The following is a 24,761-nucleotide window of genomic DNA, read 5'->3' on the forward strand; positions in this document are numbered from 1 at the left end:
AGTTGAATGTAACCAAGCCTGGAGAACAACCCATTGCTTATAGATGACTTTGTCTAGTTTGCCAGCTGACCACAAAAAAAAAAAAAATATTGACATGAAATATGTAAGAGAGGACTAGGAGCCAGCAGTAAACTAAGTGGACATCTTTCCCCAGTCACAACTGTCAGCTCATAATCCACATTGTACTCGGGGGTAATAATAGAAATATGTCTTTGTAGATGCATCAATAAGTTCTTAGTTTTTCAATCACAAACACATCAAAGTAGCCATTTACCAACTTATATATATAGATAGATAACTTACAACTGCCTGTACATTATTTTTTCCAAATTTAGAAACATATAACATTTAGGTCACACTTAATAAAAAAAACAAAACTAATTGAGCTAAACACTACAGTAATAATAAATGAATAGAATTAGTGACACTAATTAGTCAAACAGAAGTACAATTGAAAGAACTACATGAATTTAACAATCCAAATATTCAACTTATTCAAGTCTCTTTGCTTTCAGACAAGACTTTGTTCCTAAGTCAGTTGCTGGGACATCACAAAATAATATGTGCTTTATATACAGGAGGCTAATAGATGACAGTTCAACAAATTTATCACATAGTAAACTCAACTCCAGCTTACTAGAGCTTAGACTAATTATTTTTTTTTTTTTACAAGTCCTTCTAATGTCATAGTATCACAGCCAAGTCATGTGTCGTCTATTGCAAGAGTCAAGTCATCAAGTCATCTATTACCCCAGAGTCTAATCAAGTCATTAAGTCATCTATTACCCCAGAGTCTAACCCCTACAAGTCATTAATCCATGTGTAGATCTAAAGCAGTCATTCGGTCCAAATTTCATTTTCTCTGGAGCAATAAATAGATTGATTTATTTCAAGACAAGAATCTAAAAACAGACCCCCGACAAGTCGTTAAGTCATAGTCAAGACTGGATGAACTAATCCCTTAAAGCCTAAACTGGTAACTCTGCGCAAGTTTGCTTTCAAGAAAATTTTCCCCCAAACGACTCTCCGCCAGTCAAAAAAAATGTAATACATTCTCTTGCTGTGCAAACTCTTAAAATTAACTACCAAGAATCACATTGAACAAAATAAGTATGGTTAGCTTAGAAGATGCACAGTCGATGACTTAAAATATAAAGAAAATATCCTACTCAGTACCAAAAATTCAGAAGCATTAAAAATGACGAACAGTAAAAAAAAAAAAAAAAAAAACTAGGGATGTTTTGATATTCCACTGGAAAAACAACTTGAATGATCACCAAATAAATGAGAATATAACAGTATGCATGAGAGTCCTGTGCGCTGAGGAGCTGTAACAAAGGAGTTCTGTCATTTCCCATAAGATAACGTTGTCATGTTAGAGAGCTACACACTTTAGTCATGTGAAAACCTCATTGGTCTAAGTATTTCCACCCTACAGTCTTTGTTTCATAGTAACATCATTTGAATCCAAACCAAAATAAAATAGAACATTAACACACACACAAATCTCAATATTAAAGCATTTTAACATGGAGAGTCTGGCTTTCTTAAATCTAGAAAACACAAATTGTTCATTTCTAAGACAGGGAGTCTTCCTTATGTCTAGAAAATGTTAACTTTCTTTTATCAGCCTTGTTCAAATGGAAATATCTTTCTCTTATACAGTTTAAGAATTAAAAAAAAAATAACTTCATCAATGAAATGTCTTTGAACCTTACAAAGCTTTACAATTTGTATATGCCACTCATCTCATCACTGAAAATATAGATCTGAATGAAACTGTAATTTTCCTTCATTCCTGTTTATTTATATATTTTTTTTAAAAGTTATTTTTGAATGAAAATGCGAGTCTTAAGACTTTCATTATATCTATGTTTTACTACACTTCACATTCAACCCATAAGGACAAGTAAGGGTCATTGAACAAAATATTTACACAACAAATTTAGATTGCATTTTTGTCAAAAATTGTTATTACATAAACCCAAAAAAAACAACAACACCCACATTACATCATAGTTAGTGATATACACAGACTATAGATCTACACAAAACAGTTTGAAATATATATAGTTAGGGTATGACATGTTTAAATGCTGTAGAAAACCTGAACCAAGGAAATGAAACAATGAATTAGGACGTGATGTGTACGAGAATTCTCTGCACAATAAGCATAAAGGGTGTGAACAATTGAGTGATACTTCTGTAGTAAAATAAAGGTGGGATTAGATGAGGGATACTGTTGCGAATGTATGACATACTGTTACAATTTAATCAAAGTGAAACATTTACCAAGAATTATATTACATGTAAGGTTGCTGAGTTGAGGTACAAAACCAAAGAACAAGTCAATTGTAAAGAAAGAAATTTAATACTAAGTTAATGAGATTCTAAATGAGCAACAAGACAGAGCAGAGGAAAGCAGACTGAAGTGTGAGCGTAAACAAGATAGAGCAGAGGAAAGCAGACTGAAGTGTCAGCATAAACAAGACAGAGCAGAGGAAAGCAGACTGAAGTGTCAGCATAAACAAGACAGAGCAGAGGAAAGCAGACTGAAGTGTCAGCGTAAAACAAGACAGAGCAGAGGAAAGCAGACTGAAGTGTCAGCGTAAACAAGACAGAGCAGAGGAAAGCAGACTGAAAAGTCAGCATAAACAAGACAGAGCAGAGGAAAGCGACTGAAGTGTCAGCGTAAACAAGACAGAGCAGAGGAAAGCGACTGAAGTGTCAGCGTCAACAAGACAGAGCAGAGGAAAGCAGACTGAAGTGTCAGCGCAAACAAGACAGAGCAGAGGAAAGCAGACTGAAGTGTCAGCGTAAACAAGACAGAGCAGAGGAAACAGACTCAAGTGTCAGTGTCAACAAGACAGATCAGAGGAAAGCAGACTCAAGTGTCGGCGTAAACAAGACAGAGCAGAGAAAAGCAGACTGAAAAGTCAGCATAAAGACAGAGCAGAGGAAAGCAGACTGAAGTGTCAGCGTAAACAAGACAAGAGAAGAGGAAAGCAGACTAAAGTGTCAGCGTAAACAAGACAGAGCAGAGGAAAGCGACTGAAGTGTCAGCGTTAACAAGACAGAGCAGAGGAAAGCAGACTGAAGTGTCAGCGCAAACAAGACAGAGCAGAGGAAAGCAGACTGAAGTGTCAGCGTAAACAAGACAGAGCAGAGGAAACAGACTCAAGTGTCAGTGTCAACAAGACAGAGCAGAGGAAAGCAGACTCAAGTGTCGGCGTAAACAAGACAGAGCAGAGAAAAGCAGACTGAAAAGTCAGCATAAAGACAGAGCAGAGGAAAGCAGACTGAAGTGTCAGCGTAAACAAGACAAGAGAAGAGGAAAGCAGACTAAAGTGTCAGCGTAAACAAGACAGAGCAGAGGAAACAGACTGAAATGCCATTTAAATGTAAAACTCTATAGATTCTTCTGATATTAGCTTCATGAAATAGCTGCAAGGGAGAATGTCCAGAAATAATAGCAATGGGGAATAAGGTTCTTTTCATTATGGGGTCTCCACAAACCATTTCCACTTGTTAGCCAATCTTTGTTCCTCTTTAAAAGACATTAAACAAAAAAAAAAACATGGTTAAAAGTATGACTAGCTTTAATTCTTTTTTGTGGATGATAATTAAAGAGAAAAAAAAAACAATAAGCATACATTAGTACATTAATAAAGATTGGAAGGTCTAGTAAAGAAAAAAATATTACATCACGACCCCATTCCTCTCTCTGTGCCATTTTTTCTTTCATATAGTCGAATAAAACAAAGAGCTTCAACATAAGAACTTTTGACCATTTTTTATTTATTCGAAGAAACGTCTGTAATATATAAGAGACCTTTTAAATTTAATTCATTAAATGTTGCCTCTTATCATAAAAATATATTAACACATTTAAAGGAATAAATTTAAAAAAATGTTGATTGTATGCTCGCCAGTTTATACATTAGTTCAAGATTACTGTACATTAATCGATTACAGTTTGATACCAGTTTTGACTTGAAGAAAACTAGTGTTTAAGTGGTTTTTTTAATTTAATAAATCAGAATGAAAACAAAATGATTCCCAAGAAAAAAATAATCTTTTTTCCCACACAAAATCTTTGTTATTGGTCTATTGTCTCATTATCTTATATAAAAATATCTGCAATATAGTTTCTCCTACTATTAAATGTTTTAAATTAGATTTTTTAAAAATGTCACAATTTCAAGGCACTAAAATTTTGACCAAAAAAAAAAAATCATTCACAGCTATTACTATCACAGTTATTACATAACTGACAAAAACATATCACTACACAGAATGCAGAAAATGTTATGTCTAAGCATGTTATGAGATTTGATTGAAGTAAAAATACATACTTTCAAAGCATAGTAATGGTTAAGTTTTTCCTTCTGTCAAGTAAAGTGATTAAAGTAAAATGATTAAATCATTTCTTCAGTAGGCAGTAAAATGAAAATGTTTAGTATTTCTGATTGGCTTCAAGATAATATTTAAACGAAACAGGAGAAGAATTTTGTTTATTTTTAAACATGTCACCTTTTGTTTACATCTGAACTCATGCTGGCTAACCTTTATGAAACCAGTTGTAAGGTACAAAGAAAAATAAGTCTTGTTGCAAACAGTGAAAAATTTTAACCTAACATGGCACAAAATTATATTGGTTACACGCATTGAAGACTTGCCTGAAAATTTAAATGTGACAAAAAGTCATAAAGACATAAAAACTGTACCCTTGGGAGAAGTATGTTCATCTGGGTAACCTTCTGATTGGAGGTGAAAACAAGAGGAAGAAAATGCTCTCTGGTTTGTCGAACGTCAAATTTATCAAAAGTAAACGGCTACCAAGCAAGACAGTCCAAGAAGCGTCTAACAACAATGACACACTAAACAAAAACTAGATAGTAACAGATGAAAAGATAGGATAGGACAATAATACACTAAATAGTTATTGTTTGCAACCCAAATATCCCAACAAACTGTTAAGAATTAATTAGTCAAATGATATCATTTATGACTCTTTATAATGAGAACTGGTAATGTCTACCATTCTAAAATAAGGTTGTTTAACCCCAAACATTTCTGTCCCAAACAGAGGGAGACAAAAAAAAAAATCCTCCAATAATCATCTAAGTACATACTTTGTCTCAGGAGACAGAAAGTGACAAATATTTATGTGTTAATTCAATATTTACATTGCCAAAGAAAAAATTTTATTTTTTATTGTTGCCTACAGTGACAGCTACAGAGGATAAGACTTAAAACAAAAAGCACTACTGATTAATTTACTTCTGCAGTTTCAAACAAGATAGACATTTCATTAAAAAAAAAAAATAAGTGTGGACATTCTTTCAGAACTCATCATGATGTCCTAACCCTAATGGAAGTAGGTAGTGTTTAACCTCAGGTCCACATGATGACAGCCCATAGGGTATACAACACGACCAGCCAATTAGTTTGAATTTAATATTAGTGTTCCATCTATTTCCACCACTGTGAAATAGCTAAATACATTTTTTAAGCCAGAAAAATCTAAAAGATTAAAAAGAAAGTGTCAACGTGTTTACAATTTAAAATAATAAGAGAGGATAAGAGCGATTCGTAATCAAAATTCAAACATTAAGGAAAAAAAATATATCTATCAACAGAAAGTGTATAATTACAAATGTAACACTCCATGAAGTTGTTATAAAATGTCATAAACAATGACATGAACCAAAAGAATACTTGAACAGTTGTACCAGAAGTAAGTTTATTGAAATTGTTTAGACTAACACAGTTTACACTCTGGTCAATAATAATATATTTTTTTTAAATGTTTATTTGTCTAATAGTAAAAATAGTGTCTTGAAGTAACGAATAGTGCAGACTTTTTATTTGAATTTGAATAGGTTTAATTTCATAAGTTGGACTGTGAAATTAAAAGCTTTGCAATAAGAACATCATATAAAAACAACATTCAAAACAAGACAAAAAACTGAACTTTTGCCATACAAAACAACCCAACAACGAAGTCATCATTTGAAATTGATTTAGTTGTGTCCCTTCTGATATAAATAGATTGCATTATTTACAAAATACAACGCATCAAAGTTTCAAAATGAAACAGCCGGGTCCAGTTATCACAAGACAAGAACGCTATCTGTTATGGTCAACCACAAATTAAGACTCCACCCTTAAGAATCAGGATCTAAAATCTGATGGTACCACTAAACAGTGCAGCACCTCAGAAATTTAGATTTGTATTTTTTTTGATGAATTTACAACAAATTGAAGTATTTGAAGCATTCAAATTATTTTGGATTAAAACTCCATTGACAAGAATACAATTTATACATATATCTTCTTTGAAACGGTCACAGACATGTAGCATTTGCTTCTGACCCTAAAGGCACTGTTAACAATGTCACAAAGAAAAACAGGTGCTGCTTGCTGGACTAACTTAATGGCAAGTCCATTTGTTGTTTTGTTTGTACTTGAACAAGTTATGAATAAATAGCAAAAACAAAACAGGAGACGGGAAATTAAAATTCGAAGCTAAAACAATAAAACCGTTTCAATAAATCAATAGTGCACAAGCTCATTTTTACCAAACGAAACTAAAATTCTTAGAAACAAAAAAAAAAAAAAACTGCAAATTTTGTAGCAATGTTTTAAAAATCAATTTGAAAGCAACAAAACTTTTAAGTGACAAACATGTGTATTTGTCTTAATGAAATATGCAAAGTTTGAAAACCAGAACACATTTTATTATTTTATTTAACCTTAATGAGTGAAGCCAGCTATTAACAAATTGCATAAAAGTTTAAAAAAAAAAATCAATAAAAAAAAAACATGAAAAATACCCTCTATGATGGGTTTAATTATAATAATTAGTTAAACATAAAATCCTTCTACTCTATCTATTTAATTTAACATTTAGAAAAAACTTTTTAAGTTAGCTTTTGAAGCAATATTTCCAGAAGAATATATGAAAATCAAAGATAACATCTAGAGTTCTTTGTTTAATATTGACAGAAAATCTATTTCATTCCTTTTTAAACAATTGTGAAGTTAATAATTTTATTAGTTGAAAAAAGTTATAGTGATTCCTTTTTAAACAATTGTGAAATTAATAATTTTATTAGTCGTAAAAAGTTATAGTGTATAAAGTTGTAAATTAAATAACAGCTTTAAAAAACTGAATGGGAAATAATTGCAGGATAAAAAAATCCTAGCCATACTCTTGCCCAGACTTTCATTCTATTTTAATGTGCTACTTTTGTTTCCACTGTAGTCCGTAATATTCATTTTTACTGATTTAAAATAAATATTTGTTTTAATTTTTCTTTAAAATTGCCAAAAATTTACTACTAAGAGTGAAAATTGCCTTCTAAAAAAGATTAACTAAGACATAAATGTCTTACAAAATTTAAGGTATTTTTTTTCTGCTCCTATTACTTCTATAGGTCAAGCTAATCTTTCATTATATAAGTTACATTTCTGTTACCATTTTTGTTTGTTGTTTTGTTACAAGGAAAAAGCAAATAGATAATATTTTCTTTTTTTTTTACTTGAAAGATTTTTTTTATTAGAACCTTGAAATACTGAAAAAAAAAACACAGCTAATATAATAATAAAATACTTGAATGCAAGTAAACATTCCAATATTTGTTCACACACATGACTTGAGTCAACAGAAATAAGAATTCCTCATGTGCAGAGTGTATGTGAATCAAACATATACTATTATCCAGTAACTTTATCAACGGGTGGAAGTCTTCCACTTACTCCTGGTATTTATAAGTATAACATTATCTAAGAAAACTAAGAGATCTTTTGGTGAGTCCACCAATTCATCCAGTAACTTCACTGCCAACTCTGGGAGTAAGTGTTGCAAGATTTTACATGTCAGCTGGCAGAAATAGCTCAGCTCTGCTGCTGGGTCTTTGGCCAAAAGAATGACGGCAGACTTCACGTGAGGCTCCCGTAGAGAGAGTTGAGATAGTTTAGCTAGAGCCAGTTCGTTGTCTTGGGACACCAGACTTGGTGACTGCTGCAGAGAATCATCACTAGGAGCGCTTAGGGAAACATTTAAGCTTTCTGATGTGGTTAGTTGAGGAGTTCCAAGCGGTAAGGACTGACTGACAGCTTGGGGTGAGCTTAAACCAACAGATGCTTGAGAACAAGTCCTTGAGTTCCCAATCTTTTTCCCTTCTTCTGGATGGTCTAAAATAGAAACCAGATCAGAAAGAACGGTTTCTAATAACAATGATTCTGGTTGAATTTTTTTTAGGTCTGACCTAATCTGCGGGAAAATATGAAAAAGAAAAGAATGCAATCTAGTCTGTAGTTGCGATAACAAGCAAGCCTGTTGGACAAAATTTTGTAAATTAGACGATTGGTCTGTAGATGGGTAGCTGAAGTGTCGGCGTTTCTTCTGCTGCTCAGCTACTTCCCCTGCACAGCTGTCATTTAAAGTTTTATTGGAGCGTTTTCTATTTGACGTGGGCACATTTTCATTAGGGATGAAGCAAGTAAGGGTAGGTGGCGATGAAGGAACAGGACCTTCATGGGAACATTGCTGTCTATGTGTTCGGCAATATGTCTCAGGTGTGTCTATGGTATGACGTTTCTGTCTAACTCCTATCAATGACAGATTCAACTGAGGCATTATTGCTAAGGTGGGTGGCTCATCATTGTTAATATCCGAATGGTCATGAACGGCGTGCGTGAAGCTGGTTTGAGTCTCCGAAGACTTCTCGTGCATCTGGTTAACTGGGAATGGAAGTACGGGCATATCCTGCGTAACTTGTTCTTCAATGATATTGCTTAGCCCCTTTAAGTCACGTTCATGACCAGAGAAATTTTCAACCGCATTGCACTCTGTATCGTCTGCTACTAATACATCTTTCACGGCCTCTGTCTCGTCTGCTACTAAGACATCTTTCACGGCCTCTGTCTCGTCTGCCCCTGACATATCTTTCATTTCTTCTGATTCGCCACATGAAAGAGAAGCTGGGGAGACTATGGCAGGGGACGTTCCCAACATGCAAGTACTGTCGCATTCTAAGGACGCCTCCAAGCTCTTAACTTGACTACTTTGTCTTGAAGTATGCACTTCCTTGTCGCAGGTTGGTTCAGAGGTGGAGTCAGCTTCCATGGCACGAAAGTCTGGACTATGGCATTCTTCAGGCAACGGTTCACACTCTGGGCCAGGAAGAAGAGGCGGAGGGCTGTCGTACTTTTCTGATGAGAATTTGTCAAAAATATTTCCACTCTCTTTTCCATTTTTTTCATGCCGTTTTTCATAGTCATCAGACAGCGTGTGCCGAAATGATTTCTTGCCGCTGTACGTCTTCATGTCTTTGTCCTCTAAGGATCTCTGTCTTGAATAAGACCGTTTCGTTCGACTATAGCTACAAATTGATTCCTGCGTCAATCTGGGGGATGAGATTGGTGGAGTCTTGTTTTGCCCTGTTTGTTTTGAAACAGGCTTAAGTACAGGGGGCTCATCAAAATCTTTATAAAATTCTTCATCCTCCTCATCATCTACTAAAATAGGAGCAGACTGATTGATAGATGAGAAAGACAATGAATCTTTCATCACGTCATCAAAGCTGCCCTGAGAGCTGTCCCCTCCTCCACTGTCATCACGACCAGACTGAGGATTGGATGCTTTGATTGCATTACTGTCATCATCTTCAAGCAAAACTGGTTGGTTCAAACTTCCACTGTTGCTGAGCCACTTTTCAAATTCTTTTGCATAGGCCGTCATTGCTGATGTAGTAAAGACTTATGAAGTGAGAACAATGGGACACATTCCACATCAGTTTCTGAAACAATGAAAAATTAAGAAATTTAAATCACAAAAATCAAAATGTGTTTATATTATACATTATTATTTAACACTCAACTAAGTGTATATATTTCAAGTCTTTAAAATAGGACATATTAAAAATTTTCAACATACAACATCGAATTTTGACCCTCATGTGTTGTGTTTTTTTAAAACTATACTAGTGATAAGTTACACCTACAATAAACATTAACATTATAACTTCTTTTGGTTAGCTTATAGTTTGATTAAAATAGCTTCCTTGAAATTCAGTAAACAACAGTTCAGTACATCTAACAAATCAATGCTTCAAAGAAACACCAACTTGAAAAAATAACCCTGGAATCCTCGATACACCATAATGAATCTCCACCCTGGGACAAAAGCCCTCTTCCTACTATAAGGGACCATATTGAAAACAGAAAAAGAAAATCTGACTACAGACCAACAGAGCTCAAGGAAATAGTGAACTGTTTTCTACAAACCTATTAACCTAGCAATCAGTGGATCAGAGTTTACACGGATGGCTCATCCCATAAAGCCGCCACAAATGGAGGAGCTGGAATACTCATCGAATGTACAGATGGAGAAAAACTAGAAAAATCCATTGCAGCTAGAGAGCTCTCTTGACAGCCACAGCTGCTGAAAGGGAAGCACTAGCACTAGCTGCATCCATGCTAGCAAATCATCCAAGTTCCCCATACAGTCAGATTGTCTTTCTATCTGATGTGAAAACAATCCTTCAAAGCATGCAAAACTCTGACTCTTCTTCTATTAAAAACCTCAGAACAGCACTTACAAAGCTCAACAACAACAGCAAAAAAACTGTTATTCAATGGATACCAGCTCGTGCAGAACTAGAAGGAAATGAGAAGGCTGACACACTCGCCAAGAGTGGGAGAACTAACTCACAAATAAACTCTGCACTCTATCCAGAAGAATTGAAGAAATTAATTGTAAATAAAATAAATGAGAAATGGACGAGCTCTCATCCAAATCACAAGAAAGATGATGTTTACTATAAGCTATCCCGACAAGATCAACGTCTAATCTTTTGACTCAGGACCGGACACAACATAATGCGACAACACATGTACCGGAAGCTCAAAATTGGAACCAATGAAATCTGCCCAATTGGAGTATCACCAGAGAATGCAGACCACGTCCTCCAAAACTGCTCTCTTTACCAAGAGGCCTGTATAAGACACTGGTCCCAAAACACCCCAATAGAAAGAAAACTATACGGAGAGCTCCCTGATTTGGAAACCATTGCGCAGTTCATCTCATATATAAGTCTAGTCATCTGAACGCTCAATGAGAACAAAGAAGAAGAAGAAAAATGCTTCAAATTATTTAGAATTGTTGCCTAAAAAGTACTTTAATATAAATACATACAAAATTTGGTAACTTCAATCTTTAGTGTGGGTAGTTGCATTTCTATTCTATTTGACTTCTGATATAACTATACTTTCATAAGTTTATTATTCAATAAAAAAAAAACCTCACTTCAAAACAATGTTTGAAAAAAATTAAAAACACTTTTAGTTTTAATAATACCACTAAATGGCTGATATTCTATTTACAAGGGATCAGGGATACCTCTAGATCTACATTGAATTAAAAAAATAGAATGTATACATGTGCATATTCTCTGGGGTTGAAATACATTCTATTTTTCAGTATTAAATACAATTCAAAAGTTCAAATGGCTTTATTTATAAAGAATTATTCAAATATGTATATATATATATATATATATAAATATATTTTTATTATACATAATTTTAAAAACCAAATTTAGCCTGAAACCACCTCCCTCTTTCATAATAAAAAGAATGTAACATTTAAAGGGAAACTCTGATGGTTTTGACAATTATATGTGTTTTGATTTACAGATAATGAATGTATTCTTTTTTTTAATTTGCGATAATAACTTAGTAATTGATGTTTTTCTAGTGTAATTTTCCTGCACATCAAATACGATCAGATTTTCACCGGGTTTCTATGAGACGTCACACTAACCTATTAATTTAATTTATTGAATTATTGTATAATGGGAGACCATACAGTTAAGTTTACATTCTCGTAAAAGAAATATATCTTCGTCTATGCAGTTAGATGTAAATCTTGTAATCAAATAACAAAATGAATGTTAAAAGTAGATTTACATGGATGACTAACCACAGCAGTGTGTATTTTCTCGTCTGACCACTCAACACACACAAACACTATCATGTGGTTGTCTTGTCATGACTGACTACACCAGGGGTGCCACCCATGAGACCAAGTAAACCCTGAAACCAGAATTTCCAAATTTTACAAACCCTGAAATCATAAACCCCAAACTTTACCAACCCTGAAACGTACCGCATATACAATTTAAGCACCAAAATTTTACGAAAGAAGAACAGTATTAAATTACTACCTAGATCTGTATCATAATATGCCCCCCATGTTTTAAATATGTAATTAGTAAGCCTATCATTATAATAAATAGAGTTTGTGTGTATTTATTGATAAAGCTTGTAATACAAGTTAAGAGGATTTAGTACAATTTTATATTAACAATGTTTGTAACCCCCCCCCCCCCCCCCCCAAAACACACAGTTATTTTAAATGATGTTTCTCTCTTAACATTTTTTCCCTCATTATTCCTTTGAAGCAGCCTACTTTAATTAACATTGATAAAACTGATTCCATCAATGTACATGCATGGACCTGTAAATCTATTGCAACAAGATAAAATTGATTTTGAGATTTAGTACAGATCTACTCCAAAATGAACATTAAGATTTAGTTTCTAATATTTAAATGTAGACCTAGATGGCTAGAATGTGCTGAACTGCCTATACATAATTATAATAAATTTGTATAAATCTATTGACCAATCCATCTATTTTTTCTAGCCTTTAGGCGAACGCAAACTTACTAATTTAATTCTTCAATCATTGATTCTAGTTCTGATCTAAAAATGATGTAAATATCCTAAATCTAGATCCTACTTCTATAATACTCTAGACATAGGCTAAGGCTCTATGTCTATATGGAACCTATACAAATTTTAAAATATAAAACACGGAAAAAAAAAAAATTTCTCACTCGTGAATTTTTTTTTCTTTCTATTTCTAGATCTAGGACTAGCCGCTAGGTACGCGAGTAGATCTAGACTATATCTATACTAAATACAAGACTTTACAGTCTAGATCAGATCTAGATTGATCATAGAAATATATCTAGACTCTAAATCGAGCCGATTCGAGGCGCGTTCCGTAGATCTAGAAATTCTTTATAGATCTAGATCTAGAATGTTTACACTTTTTTGTCACTTAAAAAAAAAAATACTGTACCGATAAATAAAGCTTAGTGCGCATGCAAAGTGAAAGTCTCGCGAATAGCGAGATATGAGACTGGTCGATTTTGTTTAAAAATGGCGGCTCGCGCGATCGGAACTAACAAACTAAAATTAACGGGGGAAAATGACCAGAAATTTCGCAAAAATCTAAATCAACTAAAACCCTGGATTTTTACAAAATTGTAGAAGGCAAACCCGGAGGGGGTGAAAATCGAACCCCTCAAAACCCGGATTTCCGGGTTATTCCTGAAAAGTGGCACCCCTGGACTACACGTAGTCTAGACTAGCCTTACACTGACCAGGTTGTTAGAATCAGTCTAGCACACGATCTATTTACTTTTTAAGACAGGGAGGGGCTTAGATAATTTCCTAATTAGATCTCTCTCTTTCTATAATATAGATATACCTGTACCATAGCTCTGGACTAGGCCGTCACTAAGCCTAACAGCTACTGTAAGAATGAAGCGATACGATTGGTTAAATGTGGGTCCTCTTTCAGTATTGTTGATAGAAGTGACATTTGAATAATTTATTAAATATAATTGTTTCTAAGCATTTAAATACAAAATTGTAAAATGTTTACTATTACAACTTTTTACGCAGAATTTAAATATGTCAATAACTCAAATTTGAAAAACCATCAGAATTTCCCTTTAAATTTTATTAACAAGTGTCAAGTCTAGAATTGTGATCTAGATTTTTTCTAGATCTAGATCTATCTTAGTAAACTATATTTATAATATTAGTATCTAGAATCTATATTATTCTAGATCTAGTTATAATCTAGATTAGATGGATGTAGATCTAGATTTAGTCTCATTTGGCAATTGGCATGATTTGCTTTACTCATTTTCTAGGCTCTAACTCTACACAAACTACACTCTAAACTAGAGTCTAGAGTGACCAGTGACTGACAAGTCAGTAGTCTCTAGATTTCTTCATTAAATCTAAATTTGAATTACATATAGTTATAGATCTAGATCTAAAATCTAGATGAATTAACTAGAGTCTAGATCTACTGACTGAAGACTGACCTAAATTTACTTAAATTGCACTTGGTCTCCCTTACTGAAGCAAATAACCTCGTATTCATAGTCGAAAAAAAAAAAAAGAAAAGCCAAGGGCCAAGGGGGTTGCCCTACATTTCGACCATTCAGAGAACAAGAACAGAATCTACTATAATAAAAATTGATAAAGATCTTAGATAATCGACAAAGATATCAAAGAAAATTGTAAAAATGTATAAAATTATCCTTCTACTTACCATAAAATTGATATTTTTACGAAGCTATGTCGCATTCTCAAGTAAAAGGAACGAATAGCGATGTAAACAAGATGATGATGTCGCTAGTTTCCCAAAACTTGTAGTCAATAATTTACGCATGCGCACTGGGTTCTTTCCAAGTTTCCAGAACACAATTATTGTTTAAATATTACGATATCTAGATTTAGATGTAGAAACTATTTAATATTTATTTGCTAGATAGATCTATATAAATTGGACTATTTTTTAAAAAATAAGTATGTAGGCGCATTTTAAATTTATTTTTTCTTTTCGCTAAATATTAGATTTAAATATTATAAACATATTCCTGACCCAAATAAACGAATCCAATCATTCATTCAAGGTCAAGGAAGAACCTATTTTTAGAAAGCTTGGAATGAGTGGCTTACAAAAATAAAATGAAAAGTGGAATTTTTTAATGTCTTTCAAGTCAGTATTTTAGATCTAAACATTCTAGATATTGACTAGATTGGCTAAATATATTTTTAAAAATCTTGATCTGAGTCTAATATTGATTTTTTTTTATCTATAAAGATCTACAAAATTAGTTTAGATGTAAGGTCGATTTTCAAATACATTTGTTATTATGGTTTGTGTTTTGTTGTCAAACTCATAATGTTTGCGTCTGTGTAAGTTGTTTTTTTACCATTACGCGAGAAGGGAAAAAAAAAGTAATCACTGACCTTTAAAAAAATCTACACTCTCGATCTAGATTTATATTTAGTTCTATATAGATATAGGTCTGTGCTTTAGGTCAATGGCAAAATGATACGAATATTAACTGATAAGTCTTAAGAGTCTAGTCTAGTAATAGAATTAAATTTAAACAGATATATCTAAATCTAGATATAGAATCTAGATCTACTAGTGATCGGTCTAGTCTATAGTCTATACAATAACAATAATAGAGTCTAGATCTATAAAGAATTTACCAGAGACTATAAAGTAAAATAATATATTATTCTATTTTACTTTAGAATACTTACTTTAGGCTTAGGCTTAGGATTCTTAGTGATTCTCATTCTTAGTCTACTCACTACTGTCGACTTAGTGTCACTTGGACTTAGTTTCTAGGCCTAGGAATCTAGATCTATATTAATTATTATAGTACTAGATGTCTAGTTACTAGTCTACATATATACACTAACACTGATTTACCTGGCAACACGCATAGCCAAAGGCATAGCCATGGTCATACTAAACTAAAACTTAAAACTGTCACTAACTAAAAAGGGTTGAACAAGTTACAAGACTTGTCTTTTGACTTTGGTCATATGAAATAGCTTCAAATGCCAATGGCACTTCACTAGATCTAGACACTATAACTGAATGAATAGTCTAGTTCTACAAAACTTCAAATGTGAATGTCTACAACTAGACTAGAATCTAGTACACATCTAAATACTTTAAATAGACATATATATATATAATCTAGCAAAGACTTTGACTTTGACCCGATTAGAATAATTGATTAGATCTAGACTCGTCACTACTGACTAGACTTTACTAGATTACTAGACTTTAGAGATTCTACTATCTATATAGATATAGATTATATATAATATCTAATTCTAGATATCTAAGTTCTAAGCCTATTAACTATTAGCCTTATTTAACTTATTAGGACCAAAATGGCTAGAGGTTACGATTTAACTTCAGATGCTGGTACAAAAGAGTACTTACGAGATGTTGAAATTGAATATCAATTTCAATGTCTGGATCAAAAGGAAGTTGATGGTTTGTGTTGCATCACTTGTGATATAAAAATCTATATATATGGTTTAGCTTGTTATATATTTATTTATTTTAATTAAATAAATAGTTCTAGTCTAGTCTACTTTGGAATCTTGGATTTAAGGACAAAGGTTACCAGACACCTGCCCAGCACACTGAAAAGAGGACTGAAATTGAAAGAAGGACAAACCCATATAATGGCATAAACAAAGGAGAAAAAAAAAATATAAAAAAAAAAAATAAAACTCTAGGAATACTGATCTAGGTTTAAAATTTAATTTATGAAACTTGCAAAGTAAATTTGGGCTGTAAAAAATTGTATTAACTTATATAAAGTTTATTTAGATTGAGCTAGATGACATGTCTAGTACTTTTTGAGAAGAATGCCTTTGACTTAGTCAATGGGGAATCTAAGTATTAAATACTTCTTTTTCTTTGGTCTACTGCCTACGCCTGCATTGATCAGCGAAAGTGTTTTTAAAAAATGCGTTGATTTATCTCTCAAGTAACAGATACCACTCCAGATTCTAACAGCCTCAAATATAGCAAATATTTATATATATTGTTACAAACTCGGTGGTGACACAGATGGTCGTAGGCTGTGTGTGTTTTTAGCCTACGCAAATCGCCCCAGTCCGGCGCTAGACAAGCGGTCAACCGTGACCAGTGACAGTACACGCCAGTTCGACAACGGCCTGTGTGTAAATATTACGCACGCAAGTCACGGCGATTGTGATCATTCTGAGTGGTCAAGAATGTTCCATCCGATTTTAGAAGGCCAGTAGAGACACTATATAAGAGCGAGTGTGTCAGAAAGACGGGACTTCACGTTACCTCGCAATGTGACCAGACGAGGCGAAGTTAGAGACAGATGGTGTATGAAGTCAGGCGGAGTAAGGCTAGGTTTTGGACAGTTAGTGTGATGTTGTTGCCAACTGTACAGTATTTATAATGTATTTGAAATTAAACTGTTACTGTTACTTTGGAGCCCTGATGAGTTGTGAGGTTCTTTAAGTTCGTTGTGTCGTGTGGTGCAGTTGGAAGAGAGCCTGGATAGTAGGAGAGATACGTAACAATATAAATATATATATGCAAATACTACTGTTAATAAAGGAAAGCGGTAAACAATTAATCATCTTTGTTTTGAATGAATTTCAAGATGCAATACTGGTCAAACAACTGCAAAATATTCATTCTTTTAAATACTGTACACATGGTAATACTTGAAAATACATTATTTATAAGTGAGTCACGTGTTATGTTCAGTTGTCTCAATGGTCCCAGGCTTATACCCTACCCACTGCCATTCTGTAGGAGGTTTGGACTAAGAATTAAATAAATCTTAAACTCTGAAGGAACATCAGAAACAGGTCAAACATTTTACAAACGTGTTTATACCAGATTTTTGCTGGGTAATTTGATTGCAATAAACAACAGTAAAAGCTGAACATTTGCACATTTTAGGCCAATGCCTGTTGGATGGAGAGCTCAACCTTATAGTATAAAAGGAGAGAGTTCTCCTTTAGCTGGATGTCTGGTAACCCGATATAGATTAGATTTGATTGATTAGATATAATATAGATCTTGCTAGAATAGAATTTAGAATGAGTTTAGTTTTGGATTAATTTTCTTTATTGTTTGTCTTTTTATTTCTTGATAGCTTTTGAAAATCTCATGGCCTAAATGTTCTTTGTTCTAATTTGATATCTCTATGTTTATTCCATTTCTTTTTGGAAAGCTTCATTGGCACTTGTGAAACCATATATCTAGATCATGATTATTTTTATCTTCTATATCTATAGTTTATATTCTAGCTGTAGAACGTAATATTTTATTTTATTGAGGCTTTCTTGGTGAGATTTGTCCTATTTGTACATGTCATAATGTTGGGTTAAAACGTCTGTAAAAGTTATGTTGTTCTAGAATGTCTCTGTAAAACTTTTTGTTTTACAAAGCTTTTATCAACTCACTCTGTCTGTCTGTCTGTTTGTATGGTAAAAAGTTTGTACATGTTATTTCTCCCTCACCCGATATCAGATTAAGCTGCAACTTTGCATGATTATTTCTTTTATCTGACAACATAAGAATCAATAATGAAAAAAAATTAACCAGTTAGTTAATTAACTATTGGTTATTATTATTTTGTTTGGTATCTTGAGCAAGGGAAAGAAATCATATGTGACAGATGTGGTGGTATAAGCTGAATTAGTCCCCTTGAGGACTCTTGAGCCCTGATTGAACATTTTTTAATGCATTAAAAAAACTATCATGTTGACATTCATCAAGATACCCCATTCTTTCCTCCCCCTTTCACAACTGGTCCAGACAAGTGACAGGATCATAGCGCATTGAGAAAGCTAAAATGTAAACAAAAACAATTGGTAAAAATATTTATGATCATACAGATTTATGATTGCTAATCATACATGTACATATAATTACATGACTGATCAAAATTGATACAATTACACTTAATATAAACTTTGTTGTTTTTTTTTTAAGTATTTTTACTTGTTTCAGGCACTTAAATGTTCAATATTCTTTTAGTGATTTTATCTTGTAGCTTCTAAATATTGGTGGCTGACATTGTAGCCTGAAAATGTTAAATATGGCATCATCATCTTTCCTTTACGTTACTTATGAAACTTAGGGCCTCAGTAAAAACCTGCCACTCTCCACGGTCTTTTGCTGGTTTTTTAATGGCTTCATAGCTCTTTCCTGTCCTCTCTGCTTCCTCTAGTACACTGCATCGCTACATTCTTTTTGGTCTTCATCCACGTCTTGTTCCCTTGTGGTTCCACTTTAAGGCTTGTCTAGCTCTGTTGCTGGTATCTTTTCTAAAGGTGTGACCAACCCATCTCCACTTCCTCTCTAAGATCTAAACCTCTTTATTTTTCTGTCCACTCATCTCCAACAGTTTGGTATTTTCTATTTTTTCAGACATCTGTTGATGAAGGTCTGTACTTTTTTGTTGTAGCTTCAGTTGTTCTGCATGTTTCAAAAAACATACAGTAGGACCATCTTGATATTAGAGTTAAAGATTCTTATTTTAGTCTTGTTAGAGGAGTGAGGAGCTCTCCATGTTGGTTTTAGGTGTGTAAATGTCTAGATTTATAGATTTATTTATATGACGTTTAATGTCTTCATCTGTTTCACCTGATACACTGATTACGCTCGCAAGGTAAATAAAACTATCTACTTGATCTATGGTCCGAGAATCCAGTACTATTGTGTGCTATTTGTTTGTTGTTTGCTTTAAGTACTTTTGCTTTTTTGGTGGTTTATTTTGAGGCCTACCCTTTTTCCTACTTAAAGTTGTGAACTTTTCTTACATATCCTGTAGTCTGTGTGATAATAAGGCTATATCATCAGTGAATTCCAGATCTTGCAGCTTTTGTGTGAAAGTCCATTGGATTCCTTTCCCTGAATTAGTGAAAGCTTCTTTTGTGACCTAATAATAGAAGGAACAGGAGCGGTGACAAGTTTTAAGACATCCCTGTTTGATTCCTGTTGTGACTGTAAATTTTTTTGACAGTTTGCCACTGTGTGCTACTTGACAGTTGAAACCATCATAAAGGTATTTGAGTGCTTTATTTGCGATCCCGTAGTGTCTCATTACTGTCTAGGTAGATATTCTGTCGATACTATCAAAGACCTTTTCAAAGTCGACAAATGTTAAATAAAGAAGAGATTGCAGTTCGACACAATGTTCTACAATTATTCACTGAGTGTTGCTATTTGGTCAGCACAAGATCTCCCTTTCCTGAATCTGGACTGTTCTTCCCTTATGTGTTCATCACTTGCTCCCTTCATTCTGTTAATTAAATAAATGCAAGATTCTGCGGAAAATCTTGCTTTGTACTGACAATAATGTGATGCCACACCATTTCTCACATGTGATAGATCTCAACTCTTTGGTAGTTTTATTAGCAACCCTTTTTCCACTCACCGGGAGGTGTATCTGTTAATCTAATTTTGTTGAATAGTTTGTGCATTTGGTCAACTATTTCACTTCCTCCCTCTTTTAGGACTTCGGGTGGTATGTCCTCAATGTCAGCTGCTTTACATGTCTTCATTTGTCAGAGTGCATTCTGTATTTCTTTTTTGTTATTTCTTCCATGTTTATGTCTAGTGTTGGTCCTACATTTAGATACAGTGGGATTAGTGGTTTGGGTGTATTAAACACTTCTGGAAAATATTCTTTCATTTTTCATTTATTGAAGAAAGTAGCTTTCCATGTATCTTCTTTATCTGATGCCTGTTCAGTGTGATTATTGGGAAATGATTGTTTGTCCTAAGTATTTTAGTGAATTTTTGTGAAACTGCTTGGTAGTCTTGTTTGGAATGTTGCTTGTGTTTTGTTTTTTTTTTGCTAGGTTAACTGCCTGTTTAGCACATTTCCTCTCTTCGATTAATCCAGTGTTTTTTCTACTCAGTATTAAGGCTAAGTACTTCATTGCTTGAAATTTTGAAGCAATAGTGGAAATTCCTTTTTAATCTGGGTGTTGTGGAGCTTGTCTAGATCAAATCTTTTCCTTTTGTTTATTGCTGTTTTATTGCTGGCCAGCTTCATTTATAGTTTTGCTACAACTAGGTGGTGGTCTGAGCCAATATCTGCTCCTCTCCTGTTTTGTACATGTAGTAATGTATTTCTCCAGTTGTGATGTATGATAATGTGGTCGATTTGGTCCTCTGTCTTATTGTCAGGTGAGACCCATGTCACTTTGTGGCATTTTTTGTGGGGGAAAATGCTGCCTCCTATCACCAGTTCATTAAATGTGCAGAAGTCTGTAAAAATTTCTCCATTTGTATTTATGGTGCCATGTTCATGGGTGCCCATATTTTTCTCTCTCTCTCTCTGTGGTCACTTCCCACTTTGGCATTCAAGTCTCCCTATGATGATCAAAACATCTCTGGTAGGTATTTTGTCAACTATACTTTGCAGTTGGTCATAAAATATATTTTTGTCAGTATCCCTTGCAAGGTTGGTAGGAGCATAGCACATAATAATGTGAACATTCTTAAACTTAGAAAAAAATGTGGCTCTAATTATTATTTCTAAAACTGGTTCCCATTCTAAAAGACTTTTGCAAGCTTCCTTGCTTAGTAGTATTGCTACACCATTTTCATGGAAATTCTTCTTTTTCCTTTAACAGAATGTGTTCCATCAAAATTCACTCATTCCCATGATCTGTAGTTTGTAGTTGGTCATGCCCTTGGCAACTTGTGCACATCTACCTGGTTCCAGTAAAGTACAGACATTCCATGTTCCCAAGTTAAATGCCTTTCTGAATAAGGAAGTGTTTCTTTTTCATTGGTTTAAGTGGAGTGGTTGGCCTTACAGGATTCGTTCGACTTTCCCTGCACAGCTTCATAAATCTCCTTTGTGGAGCTCTTGCCTCTGACTATGTTTAGTGTTTGTGTCTCTGCTATGGTTTCTGTAACACTATTTTTTTCCATGGTCAGGTTGTTAGCCTATTGCACAACCCCTATGTCCTGGGGAGGCGGGTGCACCTTTTGTCTGGCCTCTTTCCTATGGCATGGCTATTCAATTTTTATTGGTTTGATGGTAAAGCTCTTTTTTTTTCTGTTCGACAATATTTTTAGTATTCATAAGTGTTCTTCCCAAGAATTGTGGAAGTTGCAGATGATGAAGTTGTCATAGTGTTTTGTCATAAATTTCTATCCTGTAACCCTAACTGAACAGTGATGTCATTGTGATTTATTTTACAGATTGTGTCAGTGTAAATCTGTCTACCAACTATTGGTGTAGTCAAACAGGTTTCATTACAGCAGAGGTTTCCCAACTGCAAAGTTGCATATAAAACTATCGTACAAGAGATTAAGAGATTTCATATCAATAATTTCTGGCATTAGAGTATTCCAAATAAGTTTTCTGTTTGTCTTACAGGATGTCATCGATTGGGAGAGTTTTTGGAAAATATCAGAAAAAATACCACAGCTGCAGCAGCTATTTATAAAGAAAACTGTGATAAAGGCAACTATGCCAGAAGTTGTCTTAAATATGGTCATTGTCTAAACTTTGGAAACGGTAAGTATTTTAATTAGACATTTTTTTCTTGATATCCAGTAAAAGGCACTAAGAGCTTGTGTCTCTTTTCTTTTATCAGTTAGTGAAACTAATTTTCAGATTTTTCTTATCACTATCAGTCACAAGGATTGGCTAATTAGCAGTAAGGTCAGGCATAGGCTAGTATGTGCGATAACAAGAGTTTTAATTCTTATGGTTGTAAAAAAATGCAACCCTTATGCAGTAAGAGAGATGTTTTAAGTAAAGTAGTTGTGTAAAGTTTCTATTGATATTTTGGGAAGAAACCACTAAAAAAAATGAAGTTATATTTTGTTAAATTGCTGTAATATATACTTAAGTTGAAGTTGTTTTATTTGTTGTTCTTTTTTAGGTGTGAAGGAAGATAAAACAGCTGCTTTACAGTACTTTGAGAAGACTTGTAAGTTAGGGAATGGCTCTGGATGTTTTTATGCAGGACACATTGACCTGAAATTGAGTTTAGCAGAGGGAAAGACTCCTGATAAAGCTGTCCAACTGATGTCGCAGTCATGTGACCTGAAATGTTCTGAAGGCTGTTTTATTCTAGCCTCTTGGCATTTACTTGGTCGCTACACAGATAAAGACCTTAGAAAAGCCTTTGAATTGAATCAGAAAGGTTGTAACTTGGAAAATGTAGGTTGCTGTAGTAATTTAAGTATCATGTACCGACATGGTCATGGTACTAACAAGGACTTATCTTTGGCAACAGAGATGAAGAAACGTGCAGAGCAATATTCTGCTGACCATTTAAAAAAACAGCCAGTTTTAAAAGTTAATGAATAATTTGTTTAAAAAGCTTGTTTGAAAATAAAAAATTGTTTAATATTTTTGCTGAAGTTTTTCTTATATTTATGCCTTTAGCAAGCATAGATTTTAATTAAGTTTTTTTTTTCTGTTTCCCTCTATCAAAGTTACGGAAACATGCAAGATTAGCCAACATTTAGTTCAGCTTTAAGAATTAGTAGTTAGTACTAAATCTGATAGGAACTCACTTGAAGTAATATCAATTTAAAGAATTGTAGACAAATTATAGTAAATTATTTTTATTCTACTGAGTAAACACTCCACAATCAACTGATGTCTATTTCAACATTTATTTATATATTTATTTATATAATAAATTTTAAAAAAAGCTTCTAAAAGATATAATAATACTGATCAGAAAGGTGGGGAAAAAAATCTTTTGAAAAATAACACAAAAAAAGTATAGCTTCAGAACACCTAGAAGGAAAAAAAAAGCAATAATTAAAAATCTTAAACAGTTGAAATGTACACAATAAGGAGATAACTATGTAACAATAAAATATGTTTATGGGGTTTATGTTATATGGATAATTAGTTATAAAATGTCACTAAATCTTTGTTAACACTAGTATGTATATCCCACAAAGTTGTTTGTTTTACACCCACATAAAGATTATCAAAGTAGTCTTCAAATTGTGATTTGATAATTGAAATAATGCAGTTTTAAAAAAAGAGTCCTTGTAATCACAACAAATTACCATAAGGATCAATAAAGCAGTCTTAGTCTTAATTTTTAAAGATAATTCCAGGTGAAAGAATAGTTTCTATAAAATTACACTATTTATCCAAATGATAACTTATTAGTGTAAAAAAATTATAAAGGCTAACATATAGTGGGTCACTCCCTCCAATTTAAAATTCAGTGTCTGAAGTGGATCTGCGACAGATACAGAACTCTAGGAATGATAGCTGATTGTGAAGAGGTCTCTTTTCCAATAGACAAAGTTGAAAGATTGAGGATGTATTTTTATTTATTCCTTAGTCGTTTTTTTTAGACCTTTGCTCAATATAAAATATTTCTATTCAAAAAAGGAACTTTTTTTTGAATTCTCATCTCATCATCTTCTGTGCCTGTTGTCCCTTCTGGGGCATAGGCCACCAACCAGCTTCCTCCAGGCATCTCGGTTCTGGGCGAGTCTCTCCTAACTGTCCCCGTGTCTTGCCCATCTGCTTCCAAATCGCAGCGCTATGTATTCCTAGGCCGTCCCCTCTTCCTCTTTTCTTGGGGGTACCAGGTTAGGGCTTGCCCTGTTATGTTGGATGCAGGCTTGGGAAGGGTGTGACCTATCCATCTCCAGCGTCTCTTTTTTTTAAAATGTAATCTCAATTCTTATGTTATTTTTTTTTTATTTGAATGGTGGGTGGAGGACTTTAGGACATCTTATTTTATAAATTAAAATGTTCCTTCAAAGAAGAATATAATTATGCATATCTGTATGTTAATCTAGTCATTCATTTTCTTGGCTGATTCAGGCAACTTGCTTCATTCTCTAAGGGCACTAAGGAAGAAAAAGCACATTTTTAGCCTATCGCCTTCTATTTTATTTCATTACTTCGTACAACTTCAAATAGTACTGTAATAAAATCTTAATGACACTCAATTTACTTTGATATTATCATTTAAAATGTGTGCATTTAATTCATTTCTATTATATATTTGCTTCCACTTACTTATACAAAAGTACAGATCTTTTTTAATTTTAGA

General features: G+C 33.6%; 2 protein-coding genes across 3 annotated transcripts; one reads left to right on the forward strand and one right to left on the reverse strand.

Annotated features, from left to right (window-relative positions):
• Positions 1-605: 605 nt before the first annotated feature.
• On the reverse strand, positions 606-14,576 carry LOC106060683 (uncharacterized). Its single transcript, XM_013218664.2, has 2 exons — positions 14,428-14,576; positions 606-9,809 (listed from the first exon to the last, which is right to left on the reverse strand). The coding sequence occupies exon 2, from the start codon at positions 9,749-9,751 to the stop codon at positions 7,739-7,741; it is 2,013 nt and encodes a 670-aa protein (XP_013074118.2). The 5' UTR covers positions 9,752-9,809; positions 14,428-14,576; the 3' UTR covers positions 606-7,738.
• A 620-nt stretch (positions 14,577-15,196) lies between these two features.
• On the forward strand, positions 15,197-23,080 carry LOC106060682 (cytochrome c oxidase assembly factor 7 homolog). 2 transcript variants are annotated; one of them, XM_013218662.2, is made up of 4 exons: positions 15,197-15,393; positions 16,073-16,185; positions 22,094-22,234; positions 22,605-23,080. In XM_013218662.2, the coding sequence occupies exons 2-4, from the start codon at positions 16,080-16,082 to the stop codon at positions 23,033-23,035; spliced, it is 678 nt and encodes a 225-aa protein (XP_013074116.2). In that variant the 5' UTR covers positions 15,197-15,393; positions 16,073-16,079; the 3' UTR covers positions 23,036-23,080. The 2 variants fall into 2 exon arrangements, with proteins under 2 accessions (XP_013074116.2, XP_055886310.1); XM_056030335.1 differs by having other exon boundaries at positions 15,237-15,255.
• Positions 23,081-24,761: the final 1,681 nt, after the last annotated feature.

The sequence above is a fragment of the Biomphalaria glabrata genome, chromosome 5, assembly GCF_947242115.1.
Source record: "Biomphalaria glabrata chromosome 5, xgBioGlab47.1, whole genome shotgun sequence".
Classification (NCBI taxonomy): domain Eukaryota; kingdom Metazoa; phylum Mollusca; class Gastropoda; family Planorbidae; genus Biomphalaria; species Biomphalaria glabrata.

Coding starts and splice junctions, on each gene's coding strand:
- LOC106060683 (XM_013218664.2), bottom strand. CDS start 9,751: ATGACGGCCTATGCAAAAGAATTTGAAAAGTGGCTCAGCAACAGTGGA.
- LOC106060682 (XM_013218662.2), top strand. CDS start 16,080: ATGGCTAGAGGTTACGATTTAACTTCAGATGCTGGTACAAAAGAGTAC. Junction 16,186..22,093: donor GGATCAAAAGGAAGTTGATG/GTTTGTGTTGCA, acceptor TTTGTCTTACAG/GATGTCATCGATTGGGAGAG. Junction 22,235..22,604: donor TTGTCTAAACTTTGGAAACG/GTAAGTATTTTA, acceptor GTTCTTTTTTAG/GTGTGAAGGAAGATAAAACA.